We start from the raw sequence: 19,782 nt of genomic DNA, 5'->3' as shown, positions 1-19,782 counted from the left end.
TTTCATTTTATTTACAGTAGAACCTCAGAGTTACGAACACCCCAAAAATGGAGGTTTTTCATAATTCTGAAAAAATGTAATGGTTGTCCTTTCAAACGTTTACAATGTTCAGCTGACTTAATGCAGCTCTGAAATTTTACTGTGCAGAAGAAAAATGCTGCTGTCCCCCCCACCCCCACCCCCCTTTTTTTTAGTAGTTTATGTTTAACACAGCACTGAACTGTATTAGCTTTTTTATTTAATTTTATTTTATTGCCTGATCATGCACTTCCAGTTCCAAATGAGGTCTGTGGTTGACTCGTCAGTTCATAAACCTGGTGTTTGTAACTCTGAGGTTCTCCTGCATGTATTTGTTTTCAGTACAGCTGGCAAACTGAAGAATTGGCTATTCACACACCTCCACTAAGCATATCAAATGACTGCCATAGAATCAAACTTTAACAAAAAATGACAAACTAGTCTTTTCCCCTGAAGACAGAGCTCCCAGTATAACCTGATCACTAGGATGGCTGACAATAAAAAAGGACAGACAATTTCCATCAAATCATACATCAGGAATAAGGAGGACTGTGTGGGGAAGGGGATGTGTTCAGTGCTTAAATTTGTGCCAGGACATGCCAGCGTTGAGCCCTGTCATCTCTAGGCTTGGCAGTTTGTAGCCCTGGTACCTCTGGGCTTGCTGCATCAATTATGAATGTAAAAAAAACTGCTTGAGCCCTGGAACCTCTTTCATTACATGTTAAACACTGGATGTATATAAGAGTAGACCCATGGAGCAGCAGGGGAAACCCGTGTGGGAAGCGTTTGTGCATCTTTGTCTTCTTCTCCCAGAACTGTGCAAATAACTGATTTTTAGGTTCACACCAAAAATAAATTTAAAAAAATCATTTTGGGTCAACCAAAAATCTTAAAATGGGTTTGTTTTGGGTTGAATGACATATATTGTTTGACACAGAATAAAACATTTTGTTTCACTTTTGAGGGTTTTTAAACCTGAAAAAAAAATGAAGTAAAATTTGAAATGAAAAGTCTTTTTGAATAAAAAAATCGTAATATTTCACTTTGGACATTGCCAAAATGGAGACTGGGGGAAATTGGGCTTGGAGAGGAGAATAGGAGGAGATTTGGGTGGAAGGGAAGAAATCTTCTTTCATGTTGCAGGAAATGTCTGCAGGCAGGGAGAACCTTGTGGGTGATTTGTTGAGTTCAAACTCAATAGAAAAATCCTACCTTGAGCCCAGACTTAGCCTATCAGTTTTCAGGCTAAGAATCACCTTGCTTTTGTTCTGTTGATCTCTCTTCTCTTCCTTTGTTACTTCCTTGCTCATACATTTTCTTTCAGGTATGTTTCCCCTTTTCTTCCCCTATCCTGACTCTCTCAGTCAGGTTCCTAATTCTCCTCTTCATAGCCTTTCCCTGATACATGATCCCTTCCCTTCAAATAGCTGCTTCTTTCTTCCTCATTCCCCAGGGCTCCCTTTCCTTCATTCTTTTCCAATGTTCTTCTTCCTTCATGCTGACCTCCCCCTTCTTCCTCTTTCTAACCTCCCTGCCCGAGGATAACCTTTACTCCCCTTCTTTCCTGTCTCTCTGGCTCTGTCAGGGAGGCTCATGCAGTTTACTGTGCAGGCCATGGCGTTCATGCATGAACAGAAAGAAAGGAGCACTAGATGCAAGATAGTCAGGGAAATGAAAAAAGTTCAGTGAATCATGCACGATGTCCTGAGAAACACTGGACATGTCTGAGCCATCTGCCCCACTGTATTCACAATTACTGAAAATGTAAATCAGTTTGCTAGATTCAGTGACATAATTTGACCCTCTGCTCTGGAAGTTAATTTTACAATATACTTAAGGAGCTAGGCTATGGTTCATCCATATATATATATTCAGGAGGAGACTAAGGATTTAGCCATTCTCTGGTTAGAGGCATCGCACTGTCAGGAATATACTGTTTATACATGTAATGCAATGGCCATAAGAATGACCAGACTGGGCTAGACCCAAGGTCCATCTAGCCCAGTGTCCTGTCTTCCGACAGCGGCCAGTGCCAGGTGCCCCAGAGGGAATGAACAGACAGGAATCATCCAGTGATCCATCCCCCGTCACCCAGTCCCAGCTTCTGGCAAAAAAAGAAATTAAGTGATTTGCCCAATGTCACACAGGAGACGGGATCTGAACTGAGGCCTTCAGAATTCTAGGTTAACACCCTAGCCGCTGGACTGTCCTTCCCCTATGAATGTGCAAAGAATAACATCAGGACAGCATCCCATTCAAGTACTACCTGAGCATGTATTATCCAGAAAAATGTTAATTCACTCCTCTCTGTGTTCCCAAAGGAAGATTCCCCAGCTCTACAGCTCACTTGGGGAACCGCCTTCACCATTCAAACTTCAACCAGAGAAACTATTGCGTTATTTCCTGTTTGTGTTTTGTGTTGTTTTAAACTATTTCTACCAAGAAAGGGAGCAAGGTTCTCTCAAGGAAGTGAAATTTGGACATTAACTAAATACAAACTTTACTTACTTGGACAAACTAGGGCTTTTCTCCATTCTGAAACCAAGCAAATCAAATAAAGGTGAGCACTCATGTGAATAAGTTCATTGTTAAGCTGAATCTGATTAATAAAAAAGGATGCATTACAGAAAAAAGAAGGGGGGAAAAAGCTTACCAAGTTCCCTTTGCAGTCCACCTAAATAATAATAATAGTAACAATAATTAAAACATCGGAAATAAAGACATTGTGGACGAGCTTTTCTCTCAAGAATAAATGAAGCCCGACTCCTTCATCAAAACCATCTCAGGCCAAGACTTTTTAATCAGTCTTTGGGAAACGATTCCCTTCCAAACCATGGATAAAGCACCTCTGAAATCTTCCAGTATCAATTATTCTAGCCCTAAGTGGGTTTAAAGGCCACATCCTATACCCAACCACTACACAGCGTGGGACAGGGGTTGTAGGCAGTGAAATTATGTAACTTGATGATCACTGTAGACAAACTCCTTACCTACAGATAGTGTTGTATCTTCATTTTAGTGTTAAATTGTTGTCTTGTATGTTATTATCTTGTTGTATCTGATCTGGGACTTTAGTACAAAGTCAAGGCCTGCGTGTGTGTGCTGGAGTTGGTACTCGCAGTGTTTCTATACATTTCTGTGATTCCATAAGGAAGTACTATAAAACTCCAGACTAGAGCTTGTCAAAACTCAGAACGTATGTCACACTGTTTCATTAGGTGGCTGAGAATCTGGACCAGCATATCTATTCAATACCCTTAGTTTTAATCACTATCTCACAATCTTTCTTGGTGACAAATCATTTGTTGTGTGTTTGAATTCAGCCTGCAGTTCCTGTCTGGGGAGAAAAGTAGATGGAAAATGTCACGAGAAGATGCAATCCATACAAAAATGAGAAAATATCACTTACTAATTTTTTCATTCAGTTCACCTTAAATAAAAAGAAAAGGAAAAGGCAATTAAAAATTCTCTTACAATGTTTGGAAATTTAAAGATCGCTTTTCATTATAGTCATTCAGCTCACGTACATAGGCCTTGAATTATTTCAGTGGAACTAATCACATACTTAAAGTTAACCATATGCAAGTGTGATGGCCACCATACTTTTTGATGCACCAGGCATTTAACTGGGGACCTCCAGAGCTAACAAAAAGACCAAATTGCTGTAGATTTAGCAAGGGTCTGTAGCAGACTCATATTGTATGTAGAGCAGTACGCAGGCAGGCCTGTAACACATTCACCAGTGGGTTGTATAATGCAGAAGGATCATGGCTGTTCATTGCTATTAGTATCTACCTTCCCATGGTATTCTAAAGACCTGAATCTACGCTGAAATCAGGGGGGCTGAATTCAACAGTTCACTCACATGGCTCCAAACTCAGGATCAGGAGCTAAGATTACAGGTCAACAATGCATTATAAACACCCAATCTGACCAGCACTCAGGCACATGCATAAAGTTACTCATGCATGTAAGTATTTTCAGGCTTGGACTCTTAGGCACTGATGATACAAAGAGTGAGGCTCGTACGTAATTTTAAGCATGTGAGCACTCCCATTGACTTCAACAAGGCCACCTGTGTGCTGAAAATGAAGCATAAGTTTAAGAACGTGTTGGCTCAGAGCTCCAATATAATTTTTTAAAGATTTACAGTTTTGCAGAGCAAAGTGTCTTTAGGTCTGATTATTAATTGTTGGAGCTGGTGGGAAAATAGCTTGTGTTTGTGGGGGGAGGGTAAGTGACAATTTGGTTGACATTTTCCCTGACCCTTTTTGGTCATTGGAAATAAAAATGATGATGATGGAAAATCAAAATTCAGAATATTTTGATTACTATTCCTCACAGCCCAGTACCCTTTGATTGCACTGGGAGTGGTGTGCGTGCAAGAAATGAAAGGTCAGACCTTAACATTATTATCAAAGTCTGGTTTTTATTCTGACATACCATTTTGTAGACAATGATTTATTACAAAGACCCCAATCCTGCAAATGACTGATCTGCTGTGCCCTCTGAATTGTGGCCAAAGTTAGTGCATTTGATTTTCAAATTGACATTATTCCTTTAATTAAAAACAACAACAATTTAACCGCGTACAACTTCATATGAGAGATTAGATTGGGAGAAAAATTGAACTTACTAATATTTTCAAGATGTGCCCCTAAAATAAAGCAAACAGAAATAAATACAAACTATTTAAGAGTTTTTTCAATGAACAAAGGTTTAAATATTTTTTCTCCATTTTATATTGATTCCTAGTGTCCAGATAATCATTAATTACATTTCTATCCATATTGTGGATTTTCTGGTTACAAGTGAAACTAAAAATTCAAAGGTTTACAGTTTTGAATTGTGTCTAGAAGTGGGGCCCAGTTCTGCTTCTGGGAGCCTGAGGCGTACAGAGATTGCAAGAGTAAGCCCTAAAATGATAACGGCTAACACCACATGAACAATTAATATTCATTCAGTTCTATAACTCAGTCTTTAGACTTTCTTCTTTCCTTATCCTTAATATGGATTGGTTTAACTTTCTTCTAATATGGCACATCTCTCCATTATATCCTTTCCCCTCCTTCTGTCACCAGAATTCCATCTCTCTCTTCCAAGGTGTAGCCACTTCTGCCACCACTGAGAACAGCCGAGCTCCATCCTCTTTGGAACCCCCCTTCAGGCAGTTGAAGGCTGCTATCAAATCCCCCCTCACTCTTCTCTTCTGCAGACTAAATAACCCCAGTTCTCTCAGCTGCTCCTTGTAAGTCACGTGCCCCAGCCCCCTAGTCATTTTTGTTGCCCTCCGCTGGACTCTCTCCAATTTGTCCACATCCTGGACACAGTACTCCAAATAACAATATCATAGCATCTGGGGACTAATGCTGATATGGCTGAGGTAGGGGAGACATTTATCATGCAATCTAGACCTTCATGTCATGTCTGCTTTCCTTATCCTTAATATGGATTGGTTTAACTTTCTTCTAATATGGCACATCTCTCCATTATATCCTTTCCCCTCCTTCTGTCACCATAGTTGCCACCCTATACCGGAAACCTACTGACTTCTATACCTACCTACATGCCTCCAGCTTTCATCCAGACCACAGCACACGATCCATTGTCTACAGCCAAGCCCTAAGATACAACCACGTTTGCTCCAACCCCTCAGACAGAGACAAACACCTACAAGATCTCTATCAAGCATTCTTACAACTACAATACCCACCTGCTGAAGTGAAGAAACAGATTGACAGGGCCAGAAGAGTACCCAAAAGTCACCTACTACAGGACAGGCCCAACAAAGAAAACAACAGAACGCTACTAGCCGTCACCTTCAGCCCCCAACTAAAACTTCTCCATCGCATCATCAAGGATCTACAACCTATCCTGAAGGACGACCCATCACTCTCACAGATCTTGGAAGACAGGCCAGCCCTTGCTTACAGACAGCCCCCCAACCTGAAGCAAATACTCACCAGCAACTACACACCACTCAACAGAACCACTAACCCAGGAACCTATCCTTGCAACAAAGCCCGTTGCCAACTGTGTCCACATATCTATTCAGGGGACACCATCACAGGGCCTAATAACATCAGCCACATGATCAGAGGCTCCTTCACCTGCACATCTACCAATGTGATATATGCCATCATGTGCCAGCAATGCCCCTTTGCCATGTACATTGGCCAAACTGGACAGTCTCTACGTAAAAGAATAAATGGACACAAATCAGACGTCAAGAATTATAACATTCACAAACCAGTCGGAGAACACTTCAATCTCTCTGGTCACTTGATTATAGATTGAAAGTCGCAATATTACAACAAAAAAACTTCAAAAACAGACTCCGAGAGACTGCTCAATTGGAATTAATTTGCAAACTGGACACCATTAAATTAGGCTTGAATAAAGACTGGGAGTGGATGTATCATTACACAAAGTAAAACTATTTCCCCGTGTTTATCCCCCCCCCCCATCCCACACTGTTCCTCACACATTCTTGTCAACTGCTGAAAATGGCCTATATTGATTATCACTGCAAAAGTTTTGTTCCCCCCTCACCCCCGCTGGTAATAGCTCACCTTAACTGATCGCTCTTATTACAGTGTGTATGGTAACACCCATTGTTTCATGTTCTCTGTGTATATAAAATTGTCATACTGTATTTTCCACTGCATGCATCCGATGAAGTGAGCTGGAGCTCACGAAAGCTTATGCTCAAATAAATTGGTTAGTCTCTAAGTCCTCCTTTTCTTTTTGTGAATACAGACTAACACGGCTGCTACTCTGAAACCTGTCATGTGAGTTGCTCAAAGGGACCAGGAAGCGGCTGATGTCTTCCCCAGCATGGGCAAGTCCCTAACAGGCTTTGAACTAGCATGGCCAGCTTCTGCACAGCCGCCCTGCAGCCCACCACAATGGGGCCACGCAACAAGTCAGAAGGGGGGTGGCTAGAAAGCACGGCCTGCTGGTAACATCTGCCTGGCGAGAAGCCATAGAGCAGCTGCAGCCAGGTGGTATGGATTAGAATAGCCCAGCGGCTGCTGTAATCAAAAGCTGGGCGAATAACAGGTTTCTCAGATCTCTGCAATTCCAAATAGTTGGCGGGGAAGGCGCATTTCAGGTTGAACCACAAAGATTTTTTATTTAGTTGTTCTCAGTGACTGAAAAGGTCAGTAAAAAATTAGTTCCAGGTTGACCAAGATACTTTGTTTGACCTGAAGTGAAACGCCTTGCTCTGATTTCAAGCATTTTCTTAAAAAAAATAAAATAAAGGAATTTTCAAAACAAAAAGTCATTTTGAATCAAAAACTCAATGTTGCATTTTGAAAACGTGAAACCAAAACATTTCAATCTCTTCAGATTTTTTACACCAAAACAATTTGGCAAATTCAACATGAATTCTCAAAACATTTTGATGTCACTGAATTTCCTCTTTTCCCCCCTAAAAATAAAATTGGTTAAAAAATTCCACCCCTCTAGTCTACTCGACAGTAAGGCTGGGGTCTGTGTCGAACTGGCCAGGGAGCCATTACTGAGTCCTCTCCATCTTCTGCTGCGGCCACTCTCAGTCAGCATGCTGAGGGTATGTCTACACTACCCACTGGATCGGCGGGCAGCGACCGATTTATTGCGTCTAGCCTAGGCGCGATAAATTGACCCCCGAGTCTCCCATCGACTCCAGAACTCCAGCGCCGTGAGCGGCAGCCGTCGACTCACCGCCGTGGAGACACCGCAGTGGGTAGATCTAAGTACGTCGACGTCAGCTCCGTTATTCACATAGCTGAAGTTGTGTAACTCAGATTGATCCCCCGCCCCCACCCGTGTAGACCAGGGTTGAGTCAGTACCCTGACTTCTAGTCACTTAAACATGTTCTCACATTGCCTTTTTACATCAGATCATTCACTGTATGTCTAATCTAAAGCTGCAGGAACTTTGAGGGTAGAAAAAAAAAATTATGTTATAATGGAAAGTAACACCCTACAAAAAAGTTTCAACTGCGGGAAATATAACTTACTAATTTCTTCATGGAGTTCACCTAAAAAGAGAGAGAAAGAAATCCACATAAATAATTAGAAGCTTGTAATATTTTATCTGAGTGCATCCAGATTTAGGCCTGATCCTGCAAACACTTATTCACGTGTAAGAGTCCCACTGAATTGCATAAAGTTACATATTGGCTTATGTCTTTGCAATATCTGGGTTCAATTGTCATTACATGGGATTTTTCTTTGCTGCCTAAAACTTCATGTTAGATATTTCATTAGAAGAAAAATAGAACTTACTGATATTTTCAAGGTGTTTCCCTAAAATAAAACAAAAACAAATACAAATGATATCATTAAATTATATTTTCATTCAAATTATTTAGGAACTTGCAGTGAATAAAAATTTCAAGGATTTTTTTTTCATTTTTTACATATCAAGATCATCAGCACTAACATTTTTCTTTCATGTTTCAGAGTAACAGCCGTGTTAGTCTGTATTCGCAAAAAGAAAAGGAGTACTTGTGGCACCTTAGAGACTAACCAATTTATTTGAGCATGAGCTTTCGTGAGCTACAGCTCACTTCATCAGATGCATACTGTGGAAAGTACAGAAGATCTTTTTATACACACAGACCATGAAAAAATGGGTGTTTACCACTACAAAAGGTTTTCTCTCCCCCCACCCCACTCTCCTGCTGGTAATAGCTTATCTAAAGTGATCATTGTAAGGAGAGTGATCACTTTAGATAAGCTATTACCAGCAGGAGAGTGGGGTGAGGGGAGAGAAGAATACAATGATCACTTTAGATAAGCTATTACCAGCAGGAGAGTGGGGTGGGGGGACAGAAAACCTTTTGTAGTGGTAAACACCCATTTTTTCATGGTTTGTGTGTATAAAAAGATCTTCTGTACTTTCCACAGTATGCATCTGATGAAGTGAGCTGTAGCTCACGAAAGCTCATGCTCAAATAAATTGGTTAGTCTCTAAGGTGCCACAAGTACTCCTTTTCATTTTTCTTTCATGTTGCTTTACACTTCTGGATTCACTACACATACAGATCGATCCTTTCAAAGGTTTAGAGCTCTGAATTATTTGTAGGATTCAGGCCAATTCTGCTTCACAGACCCTAATCTCCTGTTGGCTGCACTAGCAATCGAGAGTGCAAAGACTGCAGGATCAAATCCTAACATGGGAATAGTTTGTTGATATGACTTGAACCTTCAATATTTATTTGCTTCTCTAGCTAGGGAGGTTGTGAAATCTCTATCACTGGAGGTTTTTAAGAACAGATCAGACAGGCACCTTCAGGGATGGTCTAGGTATGCTTCACCCACATGTACCAAGGCAGGATGGGGGGAAGTGGCAGGACTAGAAGACCTCTTGAGGTCCCTTCCAATTCTGCATTTCTACAATTCTCTTGGTCTTTATTCGTGCTGTTGCTTTTACTATAAAGATTAAGGGTAGTATTTTCCTAGCTCTGTTCCCACTGAAGTTAGTAGGAGTTTCACCATTGACTTCAGTACGAGCAAATTTAGGCCAGTCCTGGGTGTTTTTGATAATGCCACCCTAATAGGTTTAGACGGTCCCTTGTCTGCCACAACGCTATTATGTTATGGCCCCAATTCAGGAAAGCACTTAAGCATGTGTTTCAAGATAAACACTTGCTTAGGTGCTACGTTGAATTGGGGCCTCGGCCTATAATCACTTGGATGCTACAGCGAACAATAAAACAGCGTCAGAGTTTCTATTGGAAACCTTTATTTCTGTTCCTTTTCATGTTTCTCCCATTGCCTTTTGGTGACCTTAGTGCATAGTGAACCCTGGGGAGGGAGGGGGATTGTGCTGGAGAATAGAGTTAAGATTCTTCATATGAGATGACTATGTACAAAAGGGAATACGAGGAAAAAGCTAACTTACCGATTTCTGCCTGCAATCTCCCTAAGGAAAGAAGAAAAAACAAAACAGATAAAAATAAATACAAATGTCGTGCTCCTGTCCAGGTGCCTACAGATATGAAAGACCGTTTTCATTACAAGCACAAAATTATTCTTTCTTATTACCGTATATGTCTCCCAGTAGGCACCCTCGGGTTACAGGTCAGACCTGTGTTAGTTGTGCCCAATTTTGCAAATCTTTATGCACCGGAAGAGCATTATTCATACATGTGATCCTGTGTGGGGCTGGGCTCTGGAAATTATTTTGGAAGGGTTACCGGTTTGATGGGTGCAAGACGGTTTTGTCTGCTCACTTGTTACTGATCTTTTTTCCATTTTTTGGGCATCCCAAACTCCTGTTCACTACTCTGGGAGTTCTGCACACAGAAGGAATGAAAAGTAGGCCTTGAAATCACTAATACTTTACTAACAATTTGAGGCTATGGCTTGTTTTCTACTTTTCTGGTTAATAGAATCAGAGCTGTCAGCAGCGGTGTAGCTCAGTGAATTGTTGATTTTTCTGTTCGGTGGCCAAACTGAACGTTGCCCCCACACACACACACACACACACACTTTTGTTGTTTCAGTTTGTTTTTTCCTTCACAAAATGAGAAATGAAAAAAACAAAACAGTTTGGTTGAACAAAATGTTTAGAATATCAATCTGAATGGCTATTTTGAAACAAAATATTGATTCAAATTGACACTCTCTAAATGAAATATTGATTTGAATTCACATTTTTGAAACAAACCATTTTACCATTTCTGAATTCTTAAGTGTTTTCAGTTGAAATTATTCAGTGAATTCAACCCAAATTTGCAAATAGTTTCAGTACCCTAAAAAACATATTTCAGTGAATTTACAATCCCTCCTCAAAAAAACAAAACAAAAAACCACCCCAGCCAAGCTGTACGCCTTATGCCGAAGATTACAACTTGGGCAACACATTCTAGCATTTTTATAACAATAATTAATAATGATGTGTCTGAGGCAGGGGACTGGATTTTCTGCTACTTTGTGGGCCCTTTTGACGTCTAGACTAAAAAGCAATTGGATGTCCCAAGCTGAAGGCTTCCCTGGTGTGATGGAGTCCCTAGCAGGCCCAGAGCTGGTGTACTCAACTTCTGAACCACCCCCTCAGCAGCCTCTGGGGAAGAAGGTGTGCTGGGGCTGGAAAATGACCAGAGTGACACAGATTATGTCTGTGCTGGGTCTGCAGGACTGGTCCCAGAGTCAGGGAGCCGTAACTTGCTCTTTTATGTCCTCCTCTGGCCACAGCTGAAAATGGGAGCCAGCACTTCTATTAGTTATTTATTATTTGCATTGGGTAGTTCAGAGGAGCTCCAGCCCTGGGTCAAGACCCCGTTGTGGTAGGGTGCTGTACAAACACAGAATAAAGACAGACGCTGTTCCAAAGAGTTGATTTGGGCTTGGATTTTCCAAGCAGGTTAAGTGTGTAAAGGACCCAAGTTTCATTGACATTCAGTGGAAAGTGGGTGCCTAACTGCCTTCGGATCTTTTGAAAATCCCAGACTTTACATTTATTCACAAAGCCTGGGGTGTCATGTCATTTCCCTACCGGTGACTGAAGCCTACAGTACTTACGAGGTCTTTGTCTACACTACGCAGCTTTTAGCGACACGACTGTCGGCAAAGCCCTGTCGCTAAAAGTCGGGCAGCGTAGCCGCTGTTTGTTGGCTCTTTTGCCGACAAAATACTCTCACCCCCAATGAGCAGCGTTCGCTTTGTTGGCAGGAGAGTGCTTCTGCCAACAACGTTCTGTTCACACTGGCACTTGTCATGGCAAAACTTTTGTCTTTTGGGGGGGGAAGGGGGTTAACACCTCTGAACAACAAAAGTTTTGTCGTTCAATTGCCAGTGTAGACACAGCCTAGGATGCAACTCCATACAAACCATTGCATTAGAGGAGGTTATAACTTACTAATTTCTTCTTGAAGATCACCTTGAAAAAAAAGGGAAAGAACTAGATCAGTAAATGAAAGCCTATCAAGAGCTTTGTTTCTCAAGGCTATGGATCTCAAGGTCAGCTTTCATTATAAGCACTCTAATTAATCTACTTTGACCCCAATCCCAAATGGGCAGTTGGCTGTAACCCTGTAAAGAGCCGCTGACTTGAACAGGACAACGAGACGAAAGCTCAGTACGTGTATAAGTCTCTGTACCCTGGGCGCCGGAATTACTGTCGATTTCCAGGGCACAATGCGCAGCAGTGAAGGTAGGTGTCTGCAGGATCAGGGCCTCTGGTCATATTTCCTTGGTAGGGCAGTAAGAGCAGATCTACACCACAGACGCCTGTTGGCATAGCGACGTCAGCCAGGCACGTGGGGAGACAGAGGCGCCGAGTTCCCGCGTTCCCTGGGTTGCTCGACCCCTGCCATGCCCCATGCTCCACCCCCACCAATCCCCACCCCTGCCCTGCCTCGTCCCACCCCGCTCCCCTGTCACATCTCTTCCCACCCTATTCTTCCCCCTCCCCCTGCCTCTTCCTGTCCCTGCGCCACTCCCTCCCCGCAGCCCCTCCTGCACGCCGCTGAACAGCTGACCCCAGCAAGTGGGAGGCACTGGGGGAAGGCGGGGGGGGTGCTGATCGGGGAGCTGCTGGTGGGTGCTGAGCATCCACGATTTTTTTCCATGGGTGCACCAGCCCCAGAGCACCCACGGAGTTGCCACCTAGGTGGGGAGGCATGGGTGGTAAGTGACTCCCACATTTGGGGAGGCTAAGCCTGAGAGCTGGAAGCTCCCGAGAGATGGGAGGGGCCACCGGCACCTGGACTGTGGCCACGACCCCTGCCCCCCCGAGCCCAGGCTGCTCAGCCTCCTTCCCCCGAGGCCCTGCCTATACTCCACCCCCACTCCACCCCAGGCCCTGCTCCCACCACCCACACCTCTGCACCCGAGGGGTCCTGCCACCCGTGCTGCTCTGCCCCCTCACCCAAGGGCCCCCGTCCTGTCACCGGTGTCTCTCTGCCTCTCTGGGGGTGAAGAGTCGCAAGAGGGTGGCGGGGGGAATCAGGGGACAGGGGTGGAGAAGCGCGAGAAGCAGGTAGTGGGGCCTGGGGAAAGGGGTGGGGATGTGGGGGAAGGGGGAGAGAGGTGTGAGAGGCAGGGGTGGGGGGTGCCGGGGAAGGGACAGAGAAGTGTGAGAGGCAGGTGGGGAATGTGGGGGAAGTGGTGAAGAGTCACAAAAGGCAGGTGAGGGGGCCACAGGAGAAAGGGGTGGAGAAGCATGAGTGGTGGGTGGAGGGGCCATGGGGTAAGAGGCAGGGCAGGAAGAGGAGCAGTGTGGGTAGGGGGTCATGGGGGAATGCAGGAGTGGGGTCTCAGGGTGGAGTGTGGGCAGGGCCATGGGCCAGGGCCCTTTCAGGGGCAATGCTCCAAAGGCAGCCAGGCAGCGGGGCAGCTCCAAAGAGGGGTGCCCTGCATCCTGTTTGGGAAGGCTTTAGCCTCCCCTGGCCTATTATACCCACTGCCGTTGTGGGGTGGTGTGATCCCTGGCTGACAGGGCTGTGCTGTGGAGATCCAGTTATAACGGCAAACCGTGCCATGACCGATATCGCTTGTTTCGCTCGTGGGGGTGGCTTTACTATATCATACAAAGCACGGCTTTGCTGGCACAGGCCCCATCCGCACTTTCCCCCTGTGATCTACTGGGATTCCTAGACCCGGAAAGTGCTTCTGATGTAGACAAATCCTTGCAGGTGAAAAGTGCGTTATGGTTTCCCGGGCCTGAAAACACTTAGGCATGTAAGAAAAATTTCTCACGAACACAAGTGTCTGAAGGACTGGAGCGTTACCGTCAAAGGTTTACCGTTTGGAACGGTGCAATATGTTTAGGCCCGATCACTAATTACTACTAGAGAGGCAGTGTGACCCAGCAGACACAGTGCGGGGACTCAGGTGACATGAGTTCTAATCATGGTTCTGCCACTGGCCTGCTGGGAGACCTGGGCATGTTAGTTGCCCCTTCTGTGCCTCAGTTTCATGATCATGATCTCTAAAGTGCTTTGAGATCTACCAATGAAATTTCTTTACAGAAGAGCTCGGTATTATTACTGCTTACTAGTCTTTGTAAACCTTCATTCTTTGGGAACCTCCTCCTCCCTTCAAGCTTCAGAGGGGGAGCCGTGTTAGTCTGGATCTGTAAAAGTGGCAAAGCGTCCTGTGGCACCTTACAGACTATCAGATGAACTGGAGCATAAGCTTTCGTGGGAAGTGGGTGTTCACCCACGAAAGCTCATACTCCAGTACGTCTGACAGTCTGTAAGGTGCCACAGGACGCTTTGCTGCTACTCCCTTCAGTTTCACCGGGAGTATGAGCTATTCAGGAATGAGGGAAAGTCAGTCCTTCAAAGTATTTTAAAATCCTGGTTGCATTATGACTTCCCATAACATAGCGTGGGGATTACTGTTAATAAATTATTGACGTTACCTGTGATTTTTCAGTTGACCTTGTCCCTTAAATTAAAAACTTAACTGCGCACAACTTCACATATGAGGTGATATTGGAGGAAGGGAATGAAACTTACTTATATTTTCAAGAAGTTTCCCTAAAATAAAACAAATGGATAAATACATTATTTAAGATTTTTTTCACTGAATGGAGATATTAAGGAGTTTTCCATTTTATTTTGATTTACAGTTTCAAGAAAACCATTACTCAAATTAGAACTTCCACCACTGCAACAGACTACCAAGGGAAGTGATGGATTCTCCATCTCTTGATGTCTTCAGACCAAGACGGGATGTCTTTCTGAAAGATCTGCTGAACACAGAGCACTGGACTCAATACTGGGGTAACTGGGTGAAATACTCTGGTTTGTGTCATGCAGGAGGTCAGACTAGATGATCTGATGGTCCCTTCCAGCCTTAAATCTATGAATGAATTACATTTGGATTCATGATACAAAGTGGGTGAGGTAATGTCTTTTATTAGAACAACCTCTGTTGGTGAGAGAGACAAGATTTCGAGCCACACAGACCTCTTCTTCAGATCTAGGAAAGGTAATCTGAGCTCATAGCTAAAGGCAAGGTGGAACAGATTAGTTAGCATATATTGTAAGGGACCATTCAAGGTAGTGTCCCATTAACACCTGTAGTCATAGGACAAAAAGAAAGGGTTAGTGAGTTACGGATTGTTGTAATAAGCCCAAATCCAGAGTCTCTGTTCAGTCCATGATTTTTAGTATCTAGCAGAGTGATGAAAGCCTTTTGAAAGTGGTGTGCAGGTTTCCTTTGAGGATAAGGACTGAGAGGTCAGATATAGAATGATTATTTTGGGAAAAATGTTCACCCACAGGTGACAGGGTGTTTTGTCTTTTATCAGTTTCCTGAGAGTTCATCTGAGGGCTTGTCTACACGACACAGCTTTTAGCGACACGGCCATGTCGCTAAAAGTCTGGCAGTGTGAATGCTTTTTGTAGGCACTTTTTCCGACAAAATACTTCCACCCCCTATGAGCGTCTTTCGGGGTGGGGGTGGGGGGCTTTTTTAAGCACCTGTGAACTACAAAAGTTTTGTCGTTCAATTGGCAGTGTAGACAAAGCCTAGGAGTGTAGCGATTGCCTGGCGTCCCCCGCAAAGGGCACAGCTACGCTCGCGTTCACAGCAGCGCAGCTGCACGTATGCCGCTGTAAGCGCGCTAATGGAACTGTTGTCAGACGATGGGAGAGACCTCTCCCTTCAGCTTAACTCCACCAGTCCCCGCGAGCAGCAGACGCTGAGTCAGCAGGACAAGCTCTCTCGCTGACATAGCACTGACTGTCCACACCAGCCCCTATGTCAGTGTAGCGTATGTTGCCAGTATACGTTGTGGTGCAGACATAGACCTAGGTGTTGGGGCATTTAGTGCACAAGTTGTTGTGATAGGCCTGTGTAGGATTCATGGGGGGTTGATCACGGTAGCAATGGAGATACGGCTGCAGGTTTTGCATCTGCTCCGGTAGGGTCTGGTGCTGCTTTGACTTGGTGTGTCCTGGTCTGTGTGGAGCTTTGTTCTGATGATGGGCTTGGAGAGACTGGGGAGGTTGTCTGAAGGCCAGAAGTGGGGTTTAGGAAAGATTTATTTCAGGATGGGGTCCCTCTTCAGTATGGATTGTAGGTGTTTGATACCCCATCTGGGTTCCAGTGTGGGGTGGTAGGTGGCAACTAGGCTGAGTTTTCATTCATGCTTGTGCATTCACTACGATTAGCTATCAAACAAATGAATACTTTCAGACATTTACAGGTCTGAATTACCTGTAGGATTCACACCAAATCTGCTTTTTCACGTACCCTAAACTCCTGTTGGCTTCACTAGCAGCATAGAGTGTGCAAAGACTGCAGGGTCAGCTCCTACAATGCTAATAGTTGGCTAACATGACTTGAGCCTCTCATAGTTACTTGGTTCTGTACCTGAATCTTTAGCTGTTCTTCTGTCTTTACTATAAAGATTATGAGTAGGGTTGCCCTAGCTCTGCTCCCGCTGAAGTTAGTCAGTCGTGAAACTCCCATTCAGTCAGAGCAAAGCAATGGGTGCTTTTGAAAATAAAAGTAGGACAGGGTTAGATTTCTTGTCTTCTGTGTCACAGGCCTGTAGCAGATCAGTGGTGTCAATTCAGAAAAGCGTTTAGACACATGCTTGGGTCCAGGCACATCGAAGTCAATGGGAATGCACATGCACTTAACTTTAAAAACTATCAGAGCTTTTTTGAATCAGATTATATCGTCATTTAATATTCATTTGATTCTGTAACTGAATCTTTATCCATTCTGCTCTCCTTCCCATCAAGATTAATAAGCTTAGCTTTGTGTTTCTATTTACTTATTGTTGGATAAAGACACCAAGACAGAAGCTCTAATTTTAACTGATATAAAAACCTGACACCATAGAAGCAATGAAAAAGAACATTCAACAGGAAAGGAAGCCAACATGGGCAGCCAGCAGCTACAAAAAGCTCTTTCCATCCCCATCATCCTGGGGACACACCCTCTTTATAACAGGCCAGACTGCCCCTTTCAGGGCCAGAGGGGCCAGGGACCAGACAGCCCTATTCCTGGGAGAAGCCCAATAGGCAGGTCCTGGGAATCATCAGACCCACTGAGCAGCATCAAGTGACTGGGTCTGAGATATTGATGAGGGCCCCAGCTCCATTAGGGAGCCTGGGACCAGGAGAATACTGTCCTGTAACTACACTCTAGACATCAGGAAGTGCAGCAGAGGATGCTAACAGGGTGGAGGCACCCACATGACAGATTTACATCAAGACCAGCCAGCCATGGTTGATGGGTCATTAAGGAGAATGAACTCTGCCAGTGGGCATCTCCAGAGGATGTTGCAGAGAGCATATGGACAATGGAGGCCCAGTGACTCAGCGGGACATGGAAGACATGTGATCCCTGACTCCATGTTTGTGCCAGTAACTTTCCATGCATACAGGCTGAGGGTATAAAAGTGGAGACGGTGACATAATTTCTTTGCCTCTTTCCTGTTCCACATTTCTGGACTACAATTTCTAACAAAGAAGAGCTTTGAACAATGGACTGAGGACCCCAGTATTTGGGATGAACCAAAGATCTATTGCAAGCTAGCAGATTTAACATCACTGCTATTATCCTGACCTACAGACTCTGAAACCAGCTGCAAAGTATCTGATTCATTTTAATCTCATAGAATCATAGAATCATAGAATATCAGGGTTGGAAGGGACCCCTGAAGGTCATCTAGACCAACCCCCTGCTCGAAGCAGGACCAATTCCCAGTTAAATCATCCCAACTCTCTTCCTTTTCAAAGCTATTAATAAACCTTTAGTTTTTAGTTACTAAAGGATTGGCTATCAGTGTGATTTTAGGGTAAGATCTGGAAGAGCCTAATATATGTGATTTCTGGTTTTAATAATCACGTATCACAGAAGTCTGGTTTGTCTGGGTGATGGAGCTCTTGCCGTGTCCCATATCAGGCAGTGGGACACAGACTATTGCAGACCAAGGAGGGGAGCAAGTTTCAGAGCTCTCACAGAGAATGCTCTGCCAGTTGCCTTCTCCCCACCCTATAGGTGTCTAAATCCCTTAGGCACTCAAGCTTCTGCCTTTGGGCATGCACACAACTGCCTAAGTCCTGGTGGCACAAAGGTGCTTGGGGAGATACTCTGGCTAGGCATTCCCCTGTCTAGCCTGGGGGACCTGATCCAGTAGGCATGCCCAGACCACACATCACACAAAAAAAAGGTGTGAGCAACCAGATCAGGAAGAGTGAGAGAAAGTGAGTGTCTCTGCATCTGTCCCAGAATACCCAGTTGCTAGGGCACTCACCTAGGGTGTGGGAGACCCAAGTTCAAGTCCCTGCTCCTAATCAGGCAGAACAGGGATTTGGAAAGAAGCTCTCCCACAGCCCAGGTGACTGCTTTAACCACTGAGCTCCAAGGGACCGAAGCAAGTTGAAGGGGAGAGGACTGCTGCCCAGAAGAACTGGAGGGAATTTATACCTCCTGCAGCCCCAGAGAAGCCCTCTTTCACCTGCACTGGAATGGCAGCACCCACCCAATTGGAAAAAGGACAGGGTTTCTTCATGACGTGGTGTGAGCATTATGGATATGGTGAGATGGGGGGGCTCTCTCTCACTGTCTGGAGTTAGGAATTGCAATACTTAAGTCTCTTTTAAGACCTAGACCTTGGTGAGTAGATTAAAACAAATCAAAAGGATACAAATGTGCACAGAAGATTATACTAAGAAGAATGTAACTTACGTTTTTCAGCCTGGATCTTCCCTAAGGAAAGAAGATAGATAAAGCAGAGTAAAAAAGAAATATCACAAGAATGAGTTTCTGTTTGAGCGCATACCGAGTGAAAGGACAGGTTTTATTCTAAGCATTCTAATAATTTACATAGCTATTATGCTTGGCAGAATTCCATTTTTTAAAATCTTGATGGATAATATTTATTTTAAGCTTTTTATATTTATCTATCTATCTGAATTCCTACAGTTGAGGGAACTTTGGGTGGTGGTGGTGGTGTCAGACAATGATTTGAGGACACTAGACATGAGATTGAGAAAGGTAAATCTTTATAACCATTAAAACCCAAATTCTCAGCCTTGCATGTCCAAATATACAAAGTAAAGATCCTTAAATCAAACCCTAAATTCTCAAGCAGCATTTTTATTACTTTGCCTACCTGTAAACTTCTATTGTCTATGGAAATCTTCTTTGTTCAGTTTGTACATGTATGGCAAAATCAACATTGACCAACACTACCAATTAGAACCTTATCCTTCCAAGCTCAATTACTGTATCTCTTTAGTCGTAGTAACTTATTATAGTTAGACTTTCCCAGTGAGTACCCTATGATTATTTGTCAATGTGCTTTACATGTATGGCCAGTCCTGAAAATGTATATGGGAGTGAAGTTACTCATCTGCTTGAGGGCTGACCTATACAGAACTGTAGAACTGGATGGGAAACAGTTTTCTTGCCCCTCGAAACATCTCAAGAACTACGGACTTGTTCAGCAGATCATGTTTCGTGAGACCACTCCCAAATATATTTGAGCAAACTGTATGTCAGTTATTGTTCAAATGCAACTGGCTACCCCCCCCCCCCCACTGTATTCTTATAATTAAAACTATGAATAATTTAAAAAAAAAGTATTTTCAAGACGTCAACTTTTCTTCCCAGCTCAAATCAAGACAAAAAAAGTCAAAAAATCCCCTGAACTTCCACAAACTGAAAAACAGAACTTTATTCCAGTTCATGTCAATCAATGTGCTGTTTCAATAATTTGACCATGACCGGCTAACTCCTGTTAAAAATACAACCTGCTTGGTCTTCATCAGGTATTTTACTCTGGTTAGCTAA

The 19,782-nt window shown here is 43.7% G+C and overlaps 1 protein-coding gene across 2 annotated transcripts in view; it reads right to left on the bottom strand.

Annotated features, from left to right (window-relative positions):
• The window catches only part of LOC144271989 (butyrophilin subfamily 1 member A1-like), a 42,313-nt gene that overhangs the window by 3,895 nt on the left and 18,636 nt on the right, over positions 1-19,782 (bottom strand). For both annotated transcript variants that reach the window (XM_077829726.1, XM_077829727.1), the window contains 10 exons: positions 18,676-18,696; positions 14,481-14,501; positions 11,876-11,896; positions 9,917-9,937; positions 8,296-8,316; positions 8,028-8,048; positions 4,655-4,675; positions 3,428-3,448; positions 2,672-2,692; positions 2,527-2,553 (listed from right to left, as the gene is read on the bottom strand). In XM_077829726.1, coding sequence (XP_077685852.1) covers positions 2,527-2,553; positions 2,672-2,692; positions 3,428-3,448; positions 4,655-4,675; positions 8,028-8,048; positions 8,296-8,316; positions 9,917-9,937; positions 11,876-11,896; positions 14,481-14,501; positions 18,676-18,696 — 216 coding nt within the window. The remainder of the gene's footprint in view (positions 1-2,526; positions 2,554-2,671; positions 2,693-3,427; positions 3,449-4,654; positions 4,676-8,027; positions 8,049-8,295; positions 8,317-9,916; positions 9,938-11,875; positions 11,897-14,480; positions 14,502-18,675; positions 18,697-19,782) is intronic.

This window comes from Eretmochelys imbricata, chromosome 11 (genome assembly GCF_965152235.1).
Source record: "Eretmochelys imbricata isolate rEreImb1 chromosome 11, rEreImb1.hap1, whole genome shotgun sequence".
Classification (NCBI taxonomy): Eukaryota; Metazoa; Chordata; order Testudines; family Cheloniidae; genus Eretmochelys; species Eretmochelys imbricata.
Note: the sequence above shows the minus strand (reverse complement) of the source record. Positions and strands in the feature narration are given on the sequence as shown.